This window comes from Spea bombifrons, chromosome 9 (assembly GCF_027358695.1).
Source record: "Spea bombifrons isolate aSpeBom1 chromosome 9, aSpeBom1.2.pri, whole genome shotgun sequence".
Taxonomy (NCBI): domain Eukaryota; kingdom Metazoa; phylum Chordata; class Amphibia; order Anura; family Pelobatidae; genus Spea; species Spea bombifrons.
In genome coordinates this window covers 22,876,121-22,900,796 of record NC_071095.1, presented here as the reverse complement: position 1 = coordinate 22,900,796, position 24,676 = coordinate 22,876,121, and the positions used below count along the sequence as shown (strand labels likewise).

The following is a 24,676-nucleotide window of genomic DNA, read 5'->3' as shown; positions in this document are numbered from 1 at the left end:
ACTCCTGCACCCAACTCCGACGCTAAAAAAACCGACGGAATTAAAAAAATTAGGCGTATCGAGCAGAAGACTCCCGAATCCAGGCTGCGAATGATTAGCGTGTTCCCGCTGAGCTACGTGGTCTGAAGCGGTGCTACATTATGACTAGTTATAAATAGCCTAAAACGCCCCGGTTGCCCTTCCTATGTCTTTAATCGCACAGCCGCGTTCCCGTCTAAGGGCTCCCTGTGCTCCAGGTGGCTGAGCCGTGTTTACAGCTCACTCCGGCGAGCTCGTAACCCCATCTCCTCTTTGCATATTTCCCTGATTGTATGGTGCGAGCGGCAGGGGCCCCCCCGGCGGACGCCGTACGGGGAAATGAGCAGATTAAAAATTCAGCACCAGCGCTGCTAAGATTTCACTTGTCCAGCAACCGAAACTTCAGAGCGTGGTGGACTTTCTCCAAACCACAGGCTTTAACCTTCTGCAGCTCGGAACTTACAGGCAGAAAGGAAATGGGTCGGAACGTTCACATATATTAAAGAAATTCCGTGGTTCTAATTGTGGTTCTATGCAGTACAAAGAGATCATCAACTGATGGAACCTTGTAAAATAGATGTTTTGTGCCCTCTGTGGTTAGGCGACCACCATGCTTGACAGATCTTAGGATTTGGGGTATATGAGTGCGCTGCGTGGGACACGTCCCTGTACAGTGTGTGGTTAACAGTTACAGTGTGTGGTTTAGTAGAACTGTGTGCAAGGTGTGAATAGGTGCGGTTTGGAGGCTCCAAACCATTTTACAATACATGGGTATCTTGCACACATGTGCAAAAAGTCATAACCAAGTCAATGACAAGTATGTGCTTCAGCTCTGAATGTTGACATACAATGTACAGTCTTAGCTCTGTAGAGAGGTCCTAGTCTGTCTGTGTTATTTATAAGTGTCTGTTCTTCTGCAGGTCCATTGGCTAAAGGAGCTTCATACCACTAAGGAGTCCTGGTATATGTCTCGGTGGCAACAAAATGACTAGTTTGGCATGTGGCCCACTGCGTGTTGTATGAAGATGGTAACGTTTAGAACAAAGTTGAATTTCCACCTGGATTCTCCAATGTTCTTCATGTGTGTTGGAATTTTGATGAGTTCATTGTGCTTCTGCTGCCCACCGTCCTGTGAATGCCCTGCTCAGGACAATTCCACTTTTTGCAGACACCGTCTCCTGAACTTAGTTCCCCCAGAGATCCCTCTGTCTTCTCATGTCTTGGATCTGAGTTATAACCGTATCCGTTCAGTACAGCCCAAGCTCTTCTCCCACCTTCACAGTCTCGAGGAACTAGACCTGAGCCACAATCAGCTATCTCGGATGGAGCCGGGGGTCTTTAGCGGATTGCTCAAGCTTCGGATCCTCCTAGTCCACCATAATCAACTCAAGCTTCTGCCTCCAGGAGTCTTCTCAGGGATACCAGACCTAACATGGCTGGATGTCCGGGGGAATCAGCTAGTCATACTGCTGGACCAGACTTTCCAGGGACTGCGGGAGCTCAGACACCTTGAGGCCGGGGACAACCCTCTGCTCTTCATATCTCCTGGTGCCTTCCTGGGATTGCCACAGTTGCAAAGATTGGGTCTGGAGGAAACCAAGCTAGGAAGTGTCCCTACCCGGGCCCTCTCTGCCTTACCTCGTCTCTCTGACCTTCGTTTGGGAGGAGTGACCAGTCCATTCCTGCAGGATCTGTCTTTCTCCGGGTTACCATTATTGCGAGTCCTGGACATGGACCACTGGCCCTCTCTTGGTACTGTCAAGCCACTCAGTCTGTCTGGATTAAATCTCACCTCCCTGTCAATCACCAGATGTAACCTGAGCTCGGTTCCAGAAGCCTTGAGCATGCAGGTTTACCTACGAAGACTGGATCTTTCGAGAAACCCAATCTCTGACCTTAAATTTGGGGGTCTACGGGCACTGAGGAGGCTGGAGGAGCTTCGATTGTCAGGAGGAAAGCTCAACTCTATACCATCAGGCTCCTTTTCCGGTCTAGACAATCTACTAATACTAGATCTATCAGAAAACCCACTGAAATGGATAGCAGAGGATGCCCTACCATCTTCTTCTGCTATTCTGGAGACCATGCTGCTCTCTGGGACCAACCTGTCCTGCGACTGTCGCCTCTGTTGGCTCCTTCGTTACAATTTCCATTTTGGGGAAAGTCCTCCTGTCTGTGCAGCCCCTGATGAGCTACATGGGATGGTGATCCCTGACCACTCAGAGCTGCTTTGCCCAGAACGTTTTACTTGTCATCCTCCCAGAATAACAGAATCAAGACCATGGAAGATGACAGTGCAAGAAGGTGACCAAGTGACTATCACCTGCCACAGCCAGGGTGTCCCTGAACCCTCCATTCAATGGGTGTTGCCACACAATCCTTACTCTGGTGGTACAGAATCTCCAAAATCGGGAACATCCAGATCAACACCCAGGCTGTCCCATTACCATCTGAGTTCCAAGGAACCGTCAGAGACAGAATGGCCAGTAGATAAATTTGAGATTCAGGGGATACCAAATTCTGGACTGCCTATAACAACAGCTTCACCAGTGATGAAAAGGGTAACCATTCTCCCCGAAGGATATCTCCAGTTCCACCCAGTACAGGCGAACGATGCTGGAGCATACCTCTGCCTGGCCAGCAATGTGGCGGGCAATGACTCAGCCTGGGTGCACCTAGAGGTGACTGCTTTTAATGGCAGCAGTGCGGTGCAGCCCTCTCTGCTACACAGCCATCTCCTCGCCGTCATCACTGCTGGTGGCGTTCTACCCTTCATCAGCTCCGTAGCACTGTGCTTCATCTTCATGTTCCTCTGGAGTCGTGGCCGAGGGAACATCAAACACACAGCGAACATTGACTTTGTCCCACGGACATCCCGAGGAACATCCAACACAGAAGAAAATAAGTTCACCATGAAGCTCATCTGAATGCTCTAACTGGTGAAACTTATTAATGTTCTGGCTTAGCCCAAAACTAGTCTCCACAACCATCTGCATGTGTGGCCTTCAAGCTTAGAAGGTCACTTGTTGAAGCTATGTATGAAAGGGGGACCAACTTACCCTTTAAGCCTGTGACATCTTTCAAGGCATCAATGATTTTAATGCAGTTCCACAGATATTTGCGTCACCCTGCCAAGGGCCAATAGTTTGTATGGCTGCACCAGGGGCCACCATCAGGCTGGAACTGTCTGTGCATAAAGCCTACCAGGTAGCCTTCATATCATGGGGGATGCACACTTTGTTATATGAACGCTCCTCTCGGTCCCTGTTACCGTTCCTCTCTGTATCTGAGTATGGTAAATGTGAAATATACTTCCTGTGGTTTTTTTTTTTATATATATATAACAAAATACTCAAAATAAAAAATCCTATTAGGTCCTTGTTACAGAGTCAAAAGTAACTTACATATTGTTTAAATAATTTTGGGATCTGATAAGCCCCCGAAGCTGATATTTTACTTGCAGTTTTAAATTTAATGGTTTTAAATTTAATGTTTATGCCATCTGCAGGTCTCTGGCTCCCTCTAATGGAAATTATTTGTTTTTACATAGGGGAGCTATTTTCGGTGATCACGCAGAAGTTGCCTGTAGGGGACACTCTAAACAGAAGTAAAGTGGATAGTCTATGCAAATTTCATGCAAGAGGCATTTCCACAAATGCTCCAGGACCCTTGCCATTATCCCCTCCCGAGGGGTTAGCAGGCGTTAGTGAAAGCTTCTAGCGTACCCACACAGTGGAGGTGCTTAGATTTGAGGTGTTTAGAGGGGAGTCTCATGGGCTACTAAGAGGCTGGGGTATTCCATATGACTCTCCACAACTAAAGCGAAACTTGCCAGGTAAGGGGTGAGTCTTATCTGCTTAAAATAATAAAAAAAAAGTTAAAGAAAAAGACTTACCTCTAACAGATTTAATTTCAAATATTTAGGGATTAGCAGTAGAGTTAATGCTGCAGAGCCTGGTATGATAGGTGATCTTTATAAGATGACTGTCGGCAGACAGAGGCTTTATAGACTCTAAGGGCGGGGAAAACCTTACGTATTATTAAGCTTCCTGGATGTAACAAATACCCTGCTTACCTGGCACATGGCGGTGGTTATTATCTCAGACCCAGTGGGTCTGCTCATGGGTCATAACCTTTTGCAGCACTATGACTTCCATGATGCTTATCTAGCCTAAGTAAAGCTCATTTATGACGTAAGGTCCACAACCTAATCTTCTTAAACAAGAAGATGTGCCTGTTTAATGTATAATGTGTCTACCCCATCTACATGAACACTTATGACTGCCCTAGAGACCCTTGCACACAGGACTTACAATCTTACTCCAAGAGACCACAGAAGAGGCCAAACAAAAAGAGCACAAAATGCCATAAAAGAACAAACACGCAACTAAATTCTGATTACCCAAAAGGAGAAACTCAACATTTCAATCTGATATTACCCAAAAGGGTACAATTCCTCCAAACGAGGAACAACAACCTTAGGCATGCTCTGCATTGACCCCATCAAAAAAGCACAACCACAGTTACTATAAGCGTGAAAAGATCAAGGAGGTCCACATGTGGACTCACCTTCACACTTGGGGTGAACCTCAAGTGACCCCCCAAAAAGTTAAAAGCCAAACAAATAGAGTATGAGATGCTCTCCAAGGACAGACATCCGCTTCATAGACTGTCCTACGGGGCTTCACGCTTGGGAGCATCTTACATTTTATATTTCCTGCCATAAAAAATAAAAATCTCTTCTTGGCGAGGATCTCAGTTTGTTGGTTTTCCTGGACAATGCGCTTGGCATTTTTGGTTCTGGACTACCCTTTTGGGTGGGATCAGAGCGATATGTAGATGATGATGTTTCATCTGTCAAGGCAGAAGAGAGCTAAAATTTGAGAAAAAATTGAGACGCTCTCAAGCAGTACGCCGCGTAGGACAGGCTATGAAGCGACTGTCTGTTATTGGTAAGGATCTCATACTCTTTTTGTTTGGCATTTTAACCGTTGGGGTAATCTCTTGGGATTCACCCCCAAGTGAAGAGGTGAGTCCGGATGTGGACCTTATTGCTCTCTTGAAAGTTTGAGATTTATGGGTGGTCTGCTATATTCTTCTTGTGAGAAGAGTCTGCGTGTTATATTGTGGTAGAAGAGACGATTCCAAGTGTACTGAAATATAAGAGAAGCTAATGTGCATATCACGCATTCTTTATGTTTAGTGTTTCATTCATAGATCCCTTTATTTTTTTTCTTGAGTTTAATGTATAATGTGTCTACCCCATCTACATGAGCACTTATGCCTGCCCTAGAGACCGTTGCACACAGAGCTTACTATCTTACTCCAAGAGACCCCAGTAGAATCCAAACAAAAAGAGCACAAAATGCTCTAAATGAACAAATACGCAACTAAATCCTGATTATCCAAAAGGAAAAACTCAACGTAGTAATCTGATATTACCCAAAAGGGTACAATGCCTCCAAATGAGGAACAACAACCCTAAGCATACTCTTCATTGACTTCATCAAAAAAGCACAACCACAGTTACTATAAGCATGAAAAAGATCAAGGAGGTCCACATCTGGACTCACCTTCACACTTGGGGTGAATCTCAAGTGACCCCCAAAAAGTTAAAAGCCAAACAAATAGAGTATGAGATGCTCTCCAAGGACAGACATCCGCTTCATAGACTGTCCTACGGGGCGTCACGCTTGGGAGCATCTTAAATTTTATATTTCCTGCCATTAAAAATAAAAATCTCTTGTTGGCGAGGATCTTAGTTTGTTGGTTTTCCTGGACAATGCGCTTGGCATTTTTGGTTCTGGACTACCCTTTTGGGTGGGATCAGAGCAATGTGTAGATGAAGATGTTTCATCTGTCAAGGCAGAAAAGAGCTAAAATTTGAGAAAAAATTGAGACGCTCTCAAGCAGTACGCCGCGTAGGACAGGCTATGAAGCGACTGTCTGTTATTGGTAAGGATCTCATACTCTTTTTGTTTGGCATTTTAACCGTTGGGGTAATCTCTTGGGATTCACCTCAAGTGAAGAGGTGAGTCCAGATGTGGACCTTCTTGCTCTAGTAGAAGTGTGAGATTTATGGGCGGTCTGCTATATTATTCTTGTGGGAAGAGTCTGCCCGTTATGCTGTGGTAGAAGAAACGAGTCCAAGTGTACTGCAATATAAGAGAAGCTCATATGCATATCATGTGTTCTTTATGTTTAGTGTTTCATTCATAGATCCTTTTTTTTTATTGAGTTTTTTTCCAATTGCTCCATTTAAGTTCCATACAAGCTACATTGCATCTCAGCATGAATGTCAGTGGTGTAGCCGAGAATTTCAAATACAGAAAAGCATTGGTAATCGTTTATTAAACATGTTCAGAGGAGTAGGGGTTTTGTGACAAGGGATCTCCTTGCTGTCTTGTTTGTAGAGAGTCACCAACCGAACCCTACTGACTAAGCCAAAAAAGGGTGAAACATACGTCTGGGGTTCGAGAAGTTAGTTTTGATTCAGAGACCGGGCAGAGTTTGACAATCACTGGGACCTCCTGGTGAGATCTGCCATTGTCAGATTTGCCCCTTGTCCCTGGGAGCGCTGGGAATGTTTCTGTGACACCGCATGTAGACGTTTAACATGATCCCAGTTCCGTGTCAGACACAGGTCAGACGTGACTGCCACTTCCCCAGCCAGTTTCCTCTCTGGGGTTTATTCTCTATACTATGAGCCTGCAGGTAAACTGAGTTATACAGTAGAAACTCATCCAGTTTGGGTATAGTACACCGCCACCTGCCTGCTCATGATTTAGTGAATAAACCCCTTCATACTCTGTTTATAACCCCCTCTTTTTGTATCATCATCCAAAGTCCTTTAGGGTTGCAAATGATCGCAAAGCAAGGGGCAGCGCAGGAGGGGCGGGAGCGGTTCCTGGTATCTGCCACCCATTCAGTAAAGCGATATTTCTTCCTCCTCCTGTGTCACCCGGCCATTCCCCTGGAACAGACACACCTCTGTAATCTCGTTCGCACAGAACCGAAGCCAACCTGCGTGACAGGTGCAGCCGTGAAGGAATAAAGGGGGAGGCTCACGCCCGAGGAACCAGCCAAACAGCAGCCCCGGTCCCCCTTCTAAAAGAAGAGGGTGGCAACTGCCTCTCCCATACAGGATGTAGATCCTGGAGACCTGAGATCCTATCTGCTGCCGGTGTGCGCTGGTCTCCTGTCTGCCTGGCTGGGGGTAAGTACTCTGACCGTTTCCTGGGTACTTTTCTAAATACATTTAGGGTAAAAGCTGGCAGATTGGGGGTTCTGTAAATATTTTAGAAACACATCAGTGCAGGAGAGATCGGGGAGAGATAGGGGGTGTCCATCCAGTATTACAACATGATAAAAACTACAAGCAAATCACAATGTCTGTATACAAGTTGTTTTAATTATGTTATTGTGGGTGTTGATGCAATTTGCCTTATTACCTCGAAGAAAGACAAAGAAAACATTCTATATTTATTACTGGAGGGTCACACGTACAATGCATAAACATTGCTTCCTTGGTACGGCGCAGCTATATCCCCTGTTATTTAGGGGTTGATATGCATGGCTGGGACTTTTTTCCAGACCAGTTTTTAAATATCCTCTTCATTTCTTGTTAACATTCCGGAACACGTCCGATGCATTTCGCTCATTAAACAGTTTGTATACTGAACATTATAGCCCCCTGAAGCTCCGTCTCATTAGAGATTAGCAGGTCAGAGTAAAAGAGCTTGCAATCAAAGAGGTAGTTCTAGCTCTGAGCTCTATTCCGCAGGGAGAGGATAGGGGGGCATGTCTCCAGCAAGTAACCTCATTTTCCAGAATACGCACATGTGGGGGGCATGTGGCCCGCCTGGGACACTTTGGAGAGGAGCTTCTGGAACCCCTAGTTAGCTGTTTGGGGCAAGGTATCCTAATCGAAAATAGAAGGTATCGTTACAATAAAAGTAACTTATAGAGCAGATGAGAAGTCAGAGGGGGAAGCGGACCTCATCTGTCCTCACCTACTGTGCTTTTGTGTTTACAATTGGGATATTAAAACTGCGGGGTGTGTTCCACGGCCATCCAACAGGACCTCGTGTGTACACAGTACGTGTCCAAAACATTTGCTTCCTTCCTATGGTTTTTAGAAGAAAGAAAGGACGAAACTGTACACAGGATTGTCTTTAATACCAAAAGGACCCTGGCCAACCTTCTATTGAAAAATCACTCATTTTGGAACCAGCTCTTTGGAACAGAATCCAGGATCCATTTAATATATTAGTTGTGCCCTAAGGGCTTGGGGTCTATTTCCACCTCAGTCTTCCTATTCCAGACTGTCACTGTAGCAAATGAGGGTCCTTACAAGCAAGCCTGATGCCCCTTGCATAGGGATGTTTCATCTATGGTTATACGTATGCCTCTGTTGCCCCTGCAGTGCCGTCTGATCTCCTCACACCCAGGAACATGGAGCCCTCCAGACCGGACCTGCTACTGGGTTCACTCTTTGAGCAGCAAGAAGATTTGTTCCCGCCGGAGGGGTTCTCAGGGTCCGAACCCGGCACTTTCAGCCTGCCTGATTCCCACGGATTCCCTGCCGAGAAGCTGTATGAGGAATGGCCAGTGAGCGGACAGGCGGTAAGACCAAGCCCCGATATAACTTTATTTGGGAAGATGGGGCCCGTGACATGTTCTTCCGCACTTCTTATCTGTTACCGTATGAGTAATGTTGGCTTGTTATTCAGCGACCGGTGGTTTTGGGTTTCAGGGGATGAGGGAGCGTGAAGACCCTGATGATTTCCTGCAGATGATGATCGACCCTAACGAGGTATACAGTACTGAAGCGATCGCCATTGAATCTCCAGAGAGCGACAGCGGGTTCTCCGACGACCCTCAGCCGGACACCCCCGTTCAGTGCGAGCCCAGTACCCCGTTACCCCAGGCTGCAGCGGTGTATGAATTGGTGTACGATGTTTCTTCTCTGGAGGAGAGGAACAGTCAGCGTGAAATGAACAGAGTCATATCAATACAACTGGGTAACGAACATATCAACCCAATTCATTCGATATTGTTTTGGATGTGTCTGGGGAGCCGTAGGGTAGACCAGTCTCCATAGTGGTCATAAGACATTAGATACTTATCAAAGCTGACGTGCGAGTCGCCGATAAAAACCATCTGCCCCAAGACGGTCAATAGCTTTAACAGACCATTACTTTTGTCTCTCCCCTGCACAGAGGACTGGCATTCTCCGGTGCTAATTCCAGACGGCTGTATAGTGAATGAACTGCCAACGCTTCACACGTCAGCGCTCTGCAAGCCGGCAGCATTACCCATCCGGGTCGCCACACCAGATCTGCTGTCAGTGGACGCCTTGGTACGAGCTACGGTCTGAGATAGAGTAATCTCCACATAGAATTTCGACCGCTGGTCATCTTTCAATGACCATTTGATTGTTTTTGTCCTTAGTACCCAGAGCTCCATCTGACCGATGAAGAGAAGAGGCTTCTGTCTCAGGAAGGGGTGGCACTGCCCAGTAACCTCCCGCTCACCAAGGTATGGCCCTCTGGGGGCCATAAATCTATCTGGTCCACCTTCCTCCCAAGAATGGGGTTTATCTTCTTTTTCTCTTCTTTTTTTCCCAAAGTGTTTAAATTTTAGCCACCATCTATCAAGATTTTGTGTTTAATTCCACGTCGAGCTGCCATCAAGGCCGAATCCCCATAGAGTTTTAGGAGGACTTGTGTATCTTTAGCTGAACTCTCAGCCCCCCCTTCCCCGTCCATTGGCAGCCGGCAACACTCCGCAGGCTTAACGCTGAGCTAAGCATCGCGATGTGTTCCTTCCTCTCTCCATCCTCTAACGCTGTGATCCTCACTCAGGCAGAGGAGCGCATCCTGAAGAGGGTGCGGAGAAAGATCCGGAATAAGCAGTCGGCGCAGGACAGCCGCAGGCGCAAAAAAGAATATATCGACGGACTGGAAAGCAGGTCTGAGAAACAATAGTATCAATACCGAGAAGAGGTCTTGGCGTACTGTCTGGTGATTAGTAACGGTACCTGATAAATGCCCCTGGACAGTATAGTGTTATGTACATTAGGGTTGGACATATATACATATATATATATACACTACAGTGCCAACTTTTTTTTATTAATACTGCTCGGTACTCTATGGCAGGGTGCACTCTATGGTATAGCACACAGGGCTAGCGCTCTATGGTATAGGGTACAGGGCCAGCGCTCTATCTATCGGAAACACATACTTTTGAATAACTCACACCGTCTCTCTCTGTCTATTTTAGAGTTGCTGCCTGTTCTGCTCAGAATCAGGAACTGCACAAAAAAGTTGTCGAGCTGGAAAAACACAACATGTAAGTGGAACGTGCAGCCGGGAAGCCGGCAGATGGGTCTGGGAGAGGACTGTGTGATGGGAGTATCAGGAACGGAAACAGGGGCAGCAAGCCGTGTCTAGGGGGCTAATGGGCACAGACTAAGTAGACTGGAGATAGAAGCTGCATGTCATGTTTAAGTGCTAATAAGCACAGGGCGAGTGGCCGCAGAAACCGCATGCCAGGTTTAGTTGCTAACGTACGCAAGTGGAATGAAGTAGAAGCTGCACACCATGGTTACGTTTAAATGCACGATGCGGGCAGTGGAGGTAGAAGCTACATGCCACATCTAACCGAGAGGACACTGGGCATCCTCAGCACATGATAACATCTGCCTCCCGGTCTCCACAGATCCCTGATCACTCAGCTCCGCAAACTTCAGACCCTCATCAAACAAACTTCCAATAAAGCAGCACAGACCGGCACCTGCGTCATGGTATGTCTCATGTGATATCCGTGGCCTTGGGATGACCAAGTGTACATAACATACAGCCGACATATATCCCTGTCGCACTGCAGATCCTGCTCTTCTCTCTGGCGCTGCTCATCTTCCCCAGCTACAGCCCGCTGCGCTCTAGAGCCTCTCCGAACGATGTGACCAGTTACAGACCCACGGGAGGTAACATCGCCCCCCAACGTATAAACTGGCCATTAAATACTTTATAAGCACATAAGCATGTATTACATTTAGACACATTAACCTTTATTGTACATAATAAACCGCTGATATCGCCATTCTTCTAGGAGGCATTTTCTCCATTGTAGAAACCATGCCCTCTATAACACCGACCAAGCTCGATGTGAAAGCTGCGGGAAACCATGTGCTCTTTTTGGGGTTCCCTGTAATATCAAAGCTGACGCCCATTCTCTGTTTACTGCAGTCATCTCTCGCAATATCCTGAACAAAGTGGGGTTCTCCGAGGTCCCCGAGGCTCCCGGAGTGGACAGCGTCCTCCCAGAACCTCAGCCCGAGCAGAAGATACAAGACCCGCGCTTTCTTCCTAAGTCTAACCTTGGCCAGGAAGAGACAGGTCCTGAAATAAAGGGACTGTTTCGGGAGCGGCAAGCCTGGGAGGAGAAGGTGCCACCCGAGTCCACAGCCGGGGTCCCATCAAAGAAAGCGGAAGTGCCAGAAAATGCAGACAGTAAGGAGCTCTCAAAGACTGCGCGAGGAGACGAGATGTGAGTCTTAAACGTCTAGAGAGACCAAAGGACTCAAAGGACTGGGGAAGAAGTGACTTTCACGCTTCTAGACACAGGAATCGGCCAACGCAAAGAGTTTTCCAAATGATGTAACGCTGACGCACCAGAAGAACTGATGGGGAGGAGAAGGCTACTAAATCAACAAACGGCCAGGTCACAGGTGTCTCCTGTACACCCTAAAAACACACACAGATAGGCAATAAAAACACCATAACACCGTCGCACACCTGCACACACGCACACCTTACCCAGGGTACAAACACCAGCCGTATGACATGAACACACATAGAATGAGCAAATACACTGAAGGGTACACAACACGCGGTGTCCGACAGCACATTTGACATGCTAAGGTAGGCATCTTTGGAGTTTTTGTTCCAAGGCAGCCATTAACCCCCTATTTGTGATCAATACATTTAAATAGGCCACCCAGCCGTGTAGAATGGGCACACAGATCACCCACTCCCACTACTCTCTGTAACTGCCCTTACTGATATTCCCTGATATTCAGAGAAATATTTTATAATATTTATAGAAATAATGATTTTCTTCTTGTTTATTTTTTTGGGGGGGTTATATCTCGTAAGAAACAAGCAGATTTGTACGATGTTTAAATAAAAAATGCATTTAGTTTTGCTCCTTCGTGGGTTAGTCTCGAGCTGTTACAGACAGAGGACGTCTACTTGGGGTGAAGCTTAACAGAGCAGAGAGTGCTTCATAACTCATGATAAAGACAGAGGGCGCCGAGGAGCAGCCGCTGACTCTTAACCCTTTCGGCCCCCAAGGTCTGTAGTAAGGTCGAGCCGGGTGTCACATTCCCCCGGCCCCTGGAGGATTTCTTATCTTACTGTTTCCTGGAGCAAAGAGTCGGGTTTAAGGAAACACGGGTGCGCCTGGATTTCACACACCCTCCATTGTGTTACGAAGTAGGCGAGTCCGGCCGGCTCTATGGACTTTAACCTGCTGCCCAGGTGCGTTGGCCTTGCAAGTGTTAAACTTTCACTCCCAACGAACAAGAGCACAGCGTGAATCCTTCTGTCTCTCCTTATTCAGCATCTTATCCAGATAAAAGGCTCCATATGCCCCAGAGCAGGGTAAAAGAATAGAGACCCACCCTCCATTTATCTGTTATCGGGGGCTCCAAGCGCTGGAGGTCACCCGATCGAACGCAACTGACATCCACAAACCAAACTCGACCAATTTGGTAACTGAGGGTCTGGGTTGATTTTGTCGACCAAGTTCGACTATGAGCGGCTCAGTTACCAACACGACTTATCATGAGTGGAGTCGACATGAAATGCCGTTGGGTTGACTTGAAGAACAAAGTCAACTGTGTTGGGCTGGCCTCAGATACACAGACCCAATATTAATCACAAATATATAATGTGGGGGGTTACACGGGGACGTACGCCCTTCCGGTGGGTGCTTCGCCCACTACGTCATTTATTCCAATACTGCACTGTCGGAGCATGCCTGGGGCAAATAGCTATTGAAATGACCCATGGGTTGGGAATAATTATATACAGAGAGGAAGAGGATTTGGAATAAGCGGGGAGTGTGGGGTGGATTATGGCGTACGAGGGGGGTGCTGTGCTCAGATGCTCAGAGGTGGAGTCCTTCCCTCCACAATATAAGGAGGTTCCCCGAGTATTTGGAGAGAAGCAGCAGCCCAGACAGACAGTAACCGAGTGATTCCAGTTATACAGCCATGGATAAGGTGCGGAGAAGCCCCCCTGGGGGTCGGTTACCCCCCAGACATTGTGTTCTGCTTCTAGCTCTCTGCCTTTCTACCCTGATACTGACCAGCAACGGAGAGGACTCAGCGCAGGTACAAGACCAGGAGGACACCGGCTACCCATCGGACAGCCTGGTGAGCTTACCCCCGTCCGTCTATATAGCGACCATTTATATATGTATTTCATTCACAAACCATATAAATGCCCGGGTATTTAGACGTATAGAATTTTTGTGGCTTAACGGGACGTCCGCATAATAAATTCATCCTATATCCTTATTGTGCTTTTACTCTTGACAGCCTTTGGTAAGTAAAATTGTATTAAGTTGCCGGTGTTCTCGTAAGACCTCTATGACCGTTAGCCCAGGCGATCATTGTATTTATATTAATAAATATATATTAGTAAATATTAACTATTCATTAAGTGTTTATTAACCCCTTAATGACAAAGCCCGTACATGTACGGGCTCAAAATGCATTGTTTTCAATGGGTTTAGGGACCGCCCATTGTCCTTAAGGGGTTAAATGTTTCCCAATTTGCTCGTTTTCCTCTTTTATTGAGTAATCGCCAAGTGTGAGGATCAAATGCCCCGTCTCATAATCTTGTTTCAGGCGATGGCACTTGAAGAGATGCTGGAATATAACCGGGATAAGGGACTCAGTCTGCAGAAGAAAGCCAGCCAGGTGCCCCGGGTGAGCAACAGGGGCAAAGGGGGGGGGGGTAAAGGGTGAGAGACTAAAGAAACAAAATATGGAGTTTAAGTTAAAAGGCTTCAGTCACTAGAGAGTTGGTTCTCTAAACCTCAGACCAGCTGGGACCTGAGCCCCACTCCTCTGAGGCCATGATATGACAACATTACCAGCAGAAATCCTCTTGTCGTGTGATGTGTGAAGCATTATGTGTTGTTTGCCCCCCAATGATACCCCATCTCTGTATCCCCCTAGTGTGACGTAGGGGAGAGATGCGCCATCAAGCACGGCCCCCGGATTGGGAAGCTATGTGACTGCCTGCGCGGGACGTCCTGTAATTCTTTCCTGCTGCGCTGCTACTAGCCGGGAGGATCCATCGTCCAGCAGAGACGAGCATCTGTACCCCGCACGTGGCCTGCCGTCTGAATGTGCCCCCCGCTTCCCGATTATACAGCTCATGATGCACACTCTGCCACCCCTATTTACCCCCTGCCTCGGTGCACAGACCTAGATCTGCTCTATACGCGTATAATCGAAACTTCTGCGCATGATCCCCGGCCTCAGACTCCATAAATACTTTCCGCCCGCAGGAAGGGCCACCGTTTTCCGTTCATTTAACAGATTGTCGTTTAGTAAGCCGTGCCCACAGCCTCTCCCGCTCCGCGTCCACCCGGCACAATGCTCCGCTCATCAGATGGTCTGAGATGTTTTATAATAGTTTGTAAAGTATGTTGTGGCTTTTTCTCTGAATAAACAGTGTCTGATTTTTGGAACGAGTGTGCGTGTCCGCATTTGTGTGTAAAAGGGAGACAAACAGTAAGTGCTGCTCCCTACTAGGCACTTACACGAGAGTCCGACGTCCGCATTGGAATATACGGGAACTTGTCCCTTTACTCTGCCTTGAAGGGCTTGCCATCTTTTCAAAGTAAACGGAGAGGCTAGCCTCTCTCTATCGGCCTCTCGCGCTACCTCTGCTGGACAGCTAGTCCAGGAATCTACCACCCTTTCTCAAATGACTCCCACTAAGTCCCAGCACTGTCTGTCTCTTCCACGAGATGAGGGACCAAGGACACCCCTTTCACGCTGCAGAATAAGACAATAACCCCAGAGATCACGTGGGCAGCGCTGCCAACAATTAACGCCTCGTTAATGGACCAATCTTCTTCTGGAAAGTTTGTCTTAATCTCAGGATTACTTCGTGGGGGGGCATTATTAGCGGGAGCAGATACGAGCTGCTCCTGTATAGCCGCTTACATAACAACGTTGGCAAATCCAGGAAAAATCCAGCAGATATAAAACGCTTTCACGTGTCAGTCTACGTCACGCAAAAAAGTAATGCTAACCAGCATCATTTACACCCTTCCGACACTCAAATGGTTAAAATCAAAAAAGGTCCCCTTGTCAAGTGTGTGCTAACCAGATTGGGACAGGGTCCCCCGTTATACCACTAGACTGTAAGCTCCTTAGGACAGGGTCTGCCATTATACCGCTAGACTGTAAGCTCCTCGGGACAGGGTCTGCCATTATACCGCTAGACTGTAAGCTCCTTGGGACAGGGTCTGCCATTATACCGCTAGACTGTAAGCTCCTTGGGACAGGGTCTGCCATTATACCGCTAGACTGTTAGCTCCTTGGGACAGGGTCTGCCATTATACCGCTAGACTGTAAGCTCCTTGGGACAGGGTCTGCCATTACACCGCTAGACTGTAAGCTCCTTGGGACAGGGTCTGCCATTATACCGCTAGACTGTAAGCTCCTTGATACATGGTCCCCATTAGACTGTTAGCTCCTTGGCACAGGTCCTCCTTCTATACAGTCTCACAAGAGTTACTTCCACCAGAGCAGTAAATAACCTCAGTGTCTCTTATTGCACCGACGTCAGACTCGGTTTCTTGCATCCGTACAAATAACTTTTCAAGAGCTCATTTGAAAAACTTTCTGAGAACTCATCACTCGGAGCTCGCTGCTGCCAGGCAAAAGGGACAGTAATCAGGATGTATTCCTCCCTCCACCAATCCATTTCGGGGAGTAATCAGTCCTCAGGTTGCGCAAGCGGAGAGACACAATTCTATTATACTCTTATCCGGCAGTCGTAAGGGTTTGTGTAAGGGCCATATCTTCGGGAGATCTAATCTTGCGCTCGTGGATGAGAAGTTGAGGGAAATGAGAAGTGAGGACAATGATAGCTGAACTAAAAGATAATACATTAACTAAGTCCTGATCCGGAGCGCACGCCATCCGCCCGTCAGCAGTGATGGTGAATGATGAGCCGGCCGCCGGGGCACAGATTGCCAAGCTGTCACTCTGCAGACCAGGGCCAGCAATAATCATACAGTTTCCCATTATTATAGAGATGTTCTGGAGAATCTTATTGGGCCGACATAGACAAAGATGTAAAGTTACCTAAGCTTTGAGGATCTCAGAGGTCTCGTCTTCAGAAGAGATCCCGGGTATTCCTCCGGTAAGCATTGGAAAAGGCGCTGATAATCTCCATTTCAATTTGGAGGGTGTTGGTGAATTTGGTAATTATGTGGAAAACACGCTGCCTCTCAACTTGATTGTAAAGTGCGTAACGTTATTTTGATGTTGGTTGAACAGTTTGTTAGCCAATAATGGTTACAGAGTGTGCAGCTGTGATTGGACAAGAGCTCCCCTGTACATCAGAGGTTAATGAGTGTTAGTCCACGGGTGGTTACAGAAATGGTCGAACAAGGGGTCCCCCCAAAAAACATTATTGACAAACGAAGAGTAGTTAGTGCAAAATTGTCACCAAAATCAAACGTCTTATTATGAAATGTTGCCTGAACTGCACTCCAGACAATCTCTTAAACCTCTCCTCTCATTATCAAGTTAGTCCTGACAGGGAAAGACAGATAACGGCTATTCAGGGAAAGCAGAATAAACTCTCCCCTGGTTTGGCGCCCCGACCCACGCCCCAAAGACAATAAGGTTCCAGTTATAAGCATCAGTCTTCCGGAGCCCGTACATCAGACAAGTCGTTGGAATTGGGACGGCTTCCTTAATGAAGGTTATGGCTGCTACCCTTAGGCTGAGCCTTACACGAGCCGTCACCACCTCCTGCATGTCTCTTATTATGTATTTCCTGGCAATCTCTGCATTTCTGGAAGCGGAATCCAGGGACGTTCTATTCACTAAGAACCGAAGCGTAAAAGAGTAGGTACGTTTTTACTCTTCGTTGATTAATCTGTATATTAGGAGAGGTGCAGCTACCCTCTCACTACACAAGGACCAGGGAACTGGGCTATGCTCTATCTACAGCAGATCTCTAGGACAGATAGAGATAACTTTACCACTCTATAGATCCCTGCTGAGATCTCCCCGAGTATTGTGATCAGTTCTATAGAGCGGATCTCCAGGACACAGAGATCTAGTGATCCCAGGTGAAATCCCCCCCGAGTATTGCGTTCAGTTCTCTGGGGCAGATCTCAAGGAGGCCATGGAAAAAGTGTACAGTTTTAGTTACTAAATACGATTTTACCTAAGTTTTGGATGCGTTCTCTTCTTTAAACAGTTGTTGGAGCTTCAAGATGTTCTAGAAAAACTCCAGAGTAAAAAGATCTCCACATGGGATTCCAAACTCAACCAAGTCCCCAAAGTAATCGATGTGGGATGGGAAGGGAGACTAATGCTAGAGATCTGCGTTTAGGGGTAATGGCGGAGGCTTAATTTTCTTCATCTTATTCCACAGTGCACCATTGGGGATTCATGCGCGGTGAGGCGAGGGGCTCGTTTTGGCAAGCTGTGTGACTGCCCCAGAAGTACCAGCTGCCGATACACCTTCCTTAAATGCTTATAATATATTGTGCCCTCCCATTCTCACCTCTCTACCCCTGCATCTCTGATCCCATATGTTTCATTATAAACAATTATATGTTTTATTGCTAAGACAGTTATCCTTTGTATGTAACAAACAATATAATATATCGCGGCACAGAGAGCAGGGGCAGCTAACATCTCGGACCTGCAGGAATTGCACTTTCAGCCCAAATATTATTGGAAATACACCTGACTGGCCCGGCGCGGATTAGCATCAGTGCGAGCCCTCAGGCTGTGAAGCAATCTCCGGCTCCACGGGATTAACCCGCGGATCACCTTGTTTACTTTCTGAATCCCTAGACTCGGAGCAGCCCACACAGTCAAAGCCACTGATGAAACCGATAAGCGGAAATAGCAATATCTGGATCACACATTTTTTTACAAATAAAATATATTCTATTCTGTCTGGTTTCCTTACCTGGGGGCAGATGTAGAGGGATCATCACGTCGGCATGCAATCTATATAAAAATCTTTATTCTTTAACCCATGAAATAGCTTTGTGTTGAAATGTTTCAAATCATTTTCAGCTCCTGTACCTTAAAAACCCTGCTGGAGCACCAGTCCTGCCAAATACTACCTTTCCATTAAAATCTTGCTGGCTCTCCACCAGTCACCTTTATAATTTATTTGCTCTTTCTAAAATCCACCTCAATCTTTTCTTTTATAAAATCATTTTTTGACAGTATTCATAGTACTATTCGATACATAATAAACCTACCAGTATCTTGCTACGCTGCGGTACATTAACTGCTTGTGTCTCTAGTCTCCATCTAACCAGGTGATAAATGAGGTGATTCTCTGGAGAAAGAATGAAACAAACGCTATTAAAGAAACGGTCAAATATTTATTATTAAACAGAAAAAACTGAAGCCCCCCCCCCCCAGTCGTTCCAGCAACAAAGTATATTGCTTTAATGAGAAACACCACATTCTGTGGCCTCACTTCTACTCTGCCCCATTGCCCATTTGCAGGCTTCCACGTTCAGGGCTAATGCTTGCCCAGTCAGTTAAGTCATTTTAACTCTCCTCCTCTCTAAATCAGCCCAGTATTGTCTGGAAGCAGGTGGCGGCACCACTTTATCAAATAATAACCCATAACGTCCTGCGGATAAAGCAACATTAATGTAACGTAAACACCATTTATATTTATTTTATAAACCAGGACACTGTACATTTTAAATCACGTTTCACACAAAATAAGACAGCAAAAGGCTGCATAATAAATAGGGAAGGTATAATCCACGCAGAGGCAGGTCCTTGGATACCAGGGTACACGATCTGTAGCTTCCTGTTTGTAGGCAGTGGTCTGTATAATGTATAACAAGCACTGGTCATTGCATTGGAAGGCAGCCCCGTGTGAATTTGCAGTCCAATATGTGTTTTTACATCTTCCTGCCCAATACCCCGTCCACAGAGAGAAGTCTCCTCTCGCAGCCAACAGATTCGCCCGCGTATCCTCTGATGTCCTTGTCACGGGGGAAGCTGTCGATTAAATGGACTCTATTTGCTTGCGCACCTTTTCTAGCGCCCGCCTGTCCAAGGTCCGCTGGCGGAACACAACAAGGAGGGACAGGGCTACAGCGGCAGCCACCATGCCAGCCACAAACTGCCAGAAGACCTGCTTCTCCATCATAACAGAACGACAGCTGGTGGAGGAGAAAGCATCTCGTTACACACCCTCAGGATGTCCCAAAATAAAAGGGTTATTATGGTTGATATAAATCTATTTGCACGCGTTACAAAGTGACTGCGTGATCTCCCCAAAACCCCGTTTGTGTTGTGGTGTACTTCAGTTCTCTGAAAGCCTCTGCGTGATTTAGAATTAATGGTGTTATTTGTAACCCAAAGCATGATCCCTTGCTGTAGCTGTGAACAGGCTATATATATATATATATATATATATATATATATACACACATTTTAAATATTACATGTAATAATAATTACATATAATATTATATTCATTACAACCTCTCGTGCACACATTACAGATTACAGCAGGTTGGAAGTAGAGGTGAATTTTAAGATTTTCTACTTAATTCACATCCATGGGTGCTGTATTCTGGTGGTACCCATTTCACGTATAAGTAAAGACAACGCAAGTATCACACTTAATATACAGCCTTTCCTGCGCATGTTACCTCCCAAGGGGGCAGGTTTAATAGAGATCCACGGGCTGCTCACCTCTTGTATTCTGCCTTCCTTGATGAAGTGCACTGCACTTGTTCTATAAACCCAGTGACGCTGCATTCAGCAATCCTTTTCTGCAGAGAAGAGATTAATAACTGTAAGACTGAGAGCAACGTCATATCATTTTCACAAGCTTTACCATTACTTCACCCCCTGCACTTTCTGTAGAGAAGTAAATACCTCCTTATCCCACCACTTTCTACAGGAACCATCCCACAGACAGTATTCTGAAAGATTCAAACCAACATCCTAGCGATGAGCGACACTCTACTCTCTCTTTCTGCAATGAATATTTTTATTGTATCACTCCCTCTAATCATCGTGCTTTGAGGCGGGCGAACACAGTCCTACCATGTCATTTTCATTTGCATGTGGTTGTACATTTAGTGTTTACATGAAAGGAGGATACCATTCTTAGGATATATAAAACTTACTGCCTCAAACTCATTACAGATGGAGCATTGTTTGGATATTCCAAATTCTTCTGTCATCCAGCACATGGAGCTGCCTGCAACATTACCTGTAACAGGCAAAACAGAGACTTTATTCACACCAAATGAAGCTAAATAGACAGAGCCCCCTATCTCAGTGAGATACGATCCAATCATTAAGCACTGTTAAGTGCGAAACAAGTCTGGCTTTTCACCCCCCCCCTCCAATTTTGTATTTCTTCTTTGGGGGATATCTCCTTAGAAACGTTCTACTGATCAAGGGATGTATTTTTGAAGATATGAATATTCTCTGTGCGTTTCCTTTGGTAAGAACATCAGCCTACCTCCTGTGTTAATTTGTAACTTATATGCGTGACCCCAGTAGAAATATATAATGCCTGGTGCAGACAGTGGGGACCAGGAAAGTTTGTGATCTCCCTGTAAAGCCCTGAGACTGTTTGTGGGAAGATGGAACCTACCTGGGGTCTTCTGCTCCTGAGGCAATGCAGACTCGGACAACCTGGAAACAGAAAAGAGAAACCGAATTAGGATCTGGGGGTTAAATGCAATCCGGTACCATAACCAAAGACTCTAGTCTGAAAATCACGCTGCAGACGGCTTAGTTGACAGGCGTCATAGGATATACGTCTCTATTGCAGACGTTTAAATCGCACCCTAAACACCGTGTTCTGCTGTGGTATACTTATGTGCATGGAAGTGTCCCCTATGCGTATTATAACCACCACCTCCTTCTATCATTAAATCACTGCACTGAGGAGTTACGCTCTCCAGCCGCGGGTAACCCAGTCAGAACGTACTGTTTATATTATATATAGTGTATGTATGTGTGTGTGTGTGTGTATATATATATATATATATATATATATATATATATATATATATGGGTACTGGCAGAGCCACCATCTGCTTACACATCGAGCACAGACACGACTTCTTACACACAGCTTTGGAGCAAGCCAAATAATACAATATAATCTTTATTTGTTTTCCCTTTAAACACATTTTTACACATTACCCAGTACCCTCAGGCAGTGTATTCCGAGAGGCGTGACAGCCTGCGACAGGTTATACAGACGGTAGGTATATAACTACATAGTGTGTACATATATAAATATATATATAAATATATAATATAGTCAGTAACTGCTCCCAGCCCTTGAATTCACTGACCGGGGGCCGCTCAGCACTACCAGCACTCCCACGACCCACAGTGCCGGCTCCATTCCCTCCTCAGTCCCGCAAACACTGAAGAAAAACCTCTCCGCCGGATAGGAAGCTTCAGTATGAGGTAATTTATCCTTCATCCGGTCTGGTGATCTGCTTCCGGCCGCTCTGGCCTCCACTACCATCTTGTGCATCTATTGCAGTGTGAGCGCCCCCTCGCGGGAGCAATGTCTCGCTGCAGCTCCTAACTGTCCACAATCCACATGCCGACAAGCTGCAGCCCGACTCGCCATTTAATGTAAATTTAATATGTAATAAAATTTCACGAAGCCACTCAACGACGTCGAGATATCTCACATCTCGTGTAATTACAAAAATCCCATTCATCTGTATTTACATAGCTGATGGCGCTCTCCTGTGGAAATATTGTGGAATTACATTTACTTCTAATCATTAAATGGCATTTAGGCAACTGATGGCGCCCTCCTGTGGATGTATTGTGGAATTACATTTACTTCAAATCATTAAATGGCATTTAGGCAACTGATGGCGCCCTCCTGTGGATGTATTGTGGAATTACATTTACTTCTAATCATTAAATGGCATTTAGGCAACTGATGGCGCCCTCCTGTGGTTGTATTGTGGAATTACATTTACTTCTAATCATTAAATGGCATTTAGGCAACTGATGGCGCCCTCCTGTGGATGTATTGTGGAATTACATTTACTTCAAATCATTAAATGGCATTTAGGATACTGATGGCGCCCTCCTGTGGATGTATTGTGGAATTACATTTACTTCTAATCATTAAATGGCATTTACTCAACTGATGGCGCCCTCCTGTGGATGTATTGTGGAATTACATTTACTTCAGATCATTAAATGGCATTTAGGCAACTGATGGCGCCCTCCTGTGGATGTATTGGGGAATTACATTTACTTCAAATCATTAAATGGCATTTAGGCAACTGATGGCGCCCTCCTGTGGATGTATTGTGGAATTACATTTACTTCAGATCATTAAATGGCATTTAGGCAACTGATGGCGCCCTCCTGTGGATGTATTGGGGAATTACATTTACTTCAAATCATTAAATGGCATTTAGGATACTGATGGCGCCCTCCTGTGGATGTATTGGGGAATTACATTTACTTCTAATCATTAAATGGCATTTAAGCAACTGATGGCGCCCTCCTGTGGATTTATTGTGGAATTACATTTACTTCTAACCATTAAATCACTGTTAGTAATTAGATTTATGTAATTAGCTTTGCTTCGAATCGTTGGTTGGTATTTGTATGGACACACTGTGTAATTTATTAAAAGCTGTATGTATTTTATATATATAATTATTAATCATATATATATATATATATATATATATATATATACACATTTATATTATATATATATATATATATATATATATATATATAATAAAGATAGAGAGAGAGAGAGGGGCTCATATCACAGGATGTAGCAGCATGTAATATCCTGTACCTTTAGCAAAACACCCTTTCACACATGGTTCTTATTAGGCAGTCCCTACGTGTTTGTGAGCATTAAATCTCAATAACTGGTGTCAGATGCTGGAAAATGTCCAGAGGGCTTGGGCCCCAGCATAACCGTAACCCCAGCCCTTACCCGAGCCCTCGATATAAGGGGAAGGGTCATTAGATGGCAGAATTTTCCCTTTCTGAACCCAATTTAATGTGTAAAGTGTATATATATATATATATATATATATATATATATATATATATATATATATATATATATGTATATATATAGGACGCCATTGATTGGCAGTCTCCCAGTAGCCAATGGGAAATGGCCAATGGAGCGTGTTAAATGGATCCCCATGCCCCATTATTCTCTAATACATGTGATCGGCACGACATTCACTTTCAGTTATTAGTACGAGACATAAATGAAGAAAATGGAGCGTAGAAATGTTAGAAAACATTATTTAATAGAACAAGGCACATTATTAGCGCTATAACTGATACAGGCGCGCACCCATACCATTGGCCTGCCATCCACCAAACAGAAAGCTGCATATTGCAGTTTGCCACCTCTTTTTTTTTTTTTTAAGTAAGAAGTATCTGGATTGGCTCAGACAGAGATCACAGGCGCGCGCCCTCTCTTTCCATCTGCTGAATACAAAATTCCCTGAAAAAAAGGCATTTCCGGAACCTTGTAACGTCCCAGGGTTCAATCTAACACAAGCAGCGAGGCTACGCCGAGACAAGGGGCCGGCGGCAGATTCAATAATCCCACCTGGCTGGTTTTGCCCAATGGCCGTGTGGACAGACAAGGTCCAGCAAGGTTTGCCCCAGCAAGGGGCAATTAGCGGTGTGCTTAGTGTTTTTATAATCCCCCCACACACACACTGAATGTCGGGTTTTGGGGTTAGTTTCCTTTTGTTGAATGTATTGAAGAGATTCCCTTCCTTCCGTCAATAGCCCCCCGCGTGTAACATACCATTTTCCTAAAACATTCCGTGTCTTTTCCGTGTGATAATACTCAGGTGTGCAGACTGCCTGCTCTCTCACGAACACGTATGAAGCCAAAAGAGACACATTGTACACCGACTTCCATAACACCTCTTCATCCTCCTGAGACATCTTCCAAGGAGCTCTCCTACAGCTCCTTCTAACCACATGGCGGCTGCCTCACCGACGGAAGCCCCTCCCCCGGGGAAAGAAATGGAACGCCGGCAGGAGAATGCCGCCAATTACCCACGCCTCAATATTTCAGGGGGGTGAGGACAGGACGGTCTTCCACACAAGACGCTAACATCTCAAGAACTTCTAGAGTCTCGGACACTTCTGTGGTCTTACACCATAACATACATGACCTTTACTAGATCTCATGCTTCTTCAAAATACCACCAAAGGGACCAAAACCAGTTTCCGATTTTATATGTTTTGTGTCCCGAGGGTCTTCGTTTGTCCATGAGTCTTCCCACCTGGCCCATGACTCCCTCATCCAATGGACGGTGAGTGAAT

General features: G+C 45.7%; 3 protein-coding genes across 4 annotated transcripts; 2 read left to right on the top strand and 1 right to left on the bottom strand.

Moving 5' to 3' along the window:
* The first annotated feature begins 1,043 nt into the window (after positions 1 to 1,043).
* Positions 1,044 to 3,350, top strand: LOC128504389 (leucine-rich repeat and immunoglobulin-like domain-containing nogo receptor-interacting protein 4). The gene has a single exon (XM_053474422.1). The coding sequence runs from the start codon at positions 1,044 to 1,046 to the stop codon at positions 2,943 to 2,945; it is 1,902 nt and encodes a 633-aa protein (XP_053330397.1). The 3' UTR covers positions 2,946 to 3,350.
* Positions 3,351 to 7,037: 3,687 nt separating this feature from the next.
* Positions 7,038 to 11,790, top strand: CREB3L4 (cAMP responsive element binding protein 3 like 4). Of its 2 annotated transcripts, none has more exons than XM_053475085.1 (10): positions 7,038 to 7,234; positions 8,444 to 8,643; positions 8,774 to 9,041; positions 9,240 to 9,379; positions 9,472 to 9,558; positions 9,885 to 9,991; positions 10,306 to 10,374; positions 10,744 to 10,828; positions 10,912 to 11,011; positions 11,274 to 11,790. In XM_053475085.1, exons 2-10 carry the CDS (start codon positions 8,473 to 8,475, stop codon positions 11,576 to 11,578), a joined length of 1,332 nt encoding a protein of 443 aa, XP_053331060.1. In that variant the 5' UTR covers positions 7,038 to 7,234; positions 8,444 to 8,472; the 3' UTR covers positions 11,579 to 11,790. The 2 variants fall into 2 exon arrangements, with proteins under 2 accessions (XP_053331060.1, XP_053331059.1); XM_053475084.1 differs by having other exon boundaries at positions 7,188 to 7,234; positions 8,469 to 8,643.
* A 7,192-nt stretch (positions 11,791 to 18,982) lies between these two features.
* JTB (jumping translocation breakpoint) lies at positions 18,983 to 21,829 on the bottom strand. The gene is made up of 5 exons (XM_053475116.1): positions 21,670 to 21,829; positions 20,958 to 20,998; positions 20,482 to 20,567; positions 20,042 to 20,121; positions 18,983 to 19,503 (listed from the first exon to the last, which is right to left on the bottom strand). The coding sequence occupies exons 1-5, from the start codon at positions 21,801 to 21,803 to the stop codon at positions 19,347 to 19,349; spliced, it is 498 nt and encodes a 165-aa protein (XP_053331091.1). The 5' UTR covers positions 21,804 to 21,829; the 3' UTR covers positions 18,983 to 19,346.
* Positions 21,830 to 24,676: the final 2,847 nt, after the last annotated feature.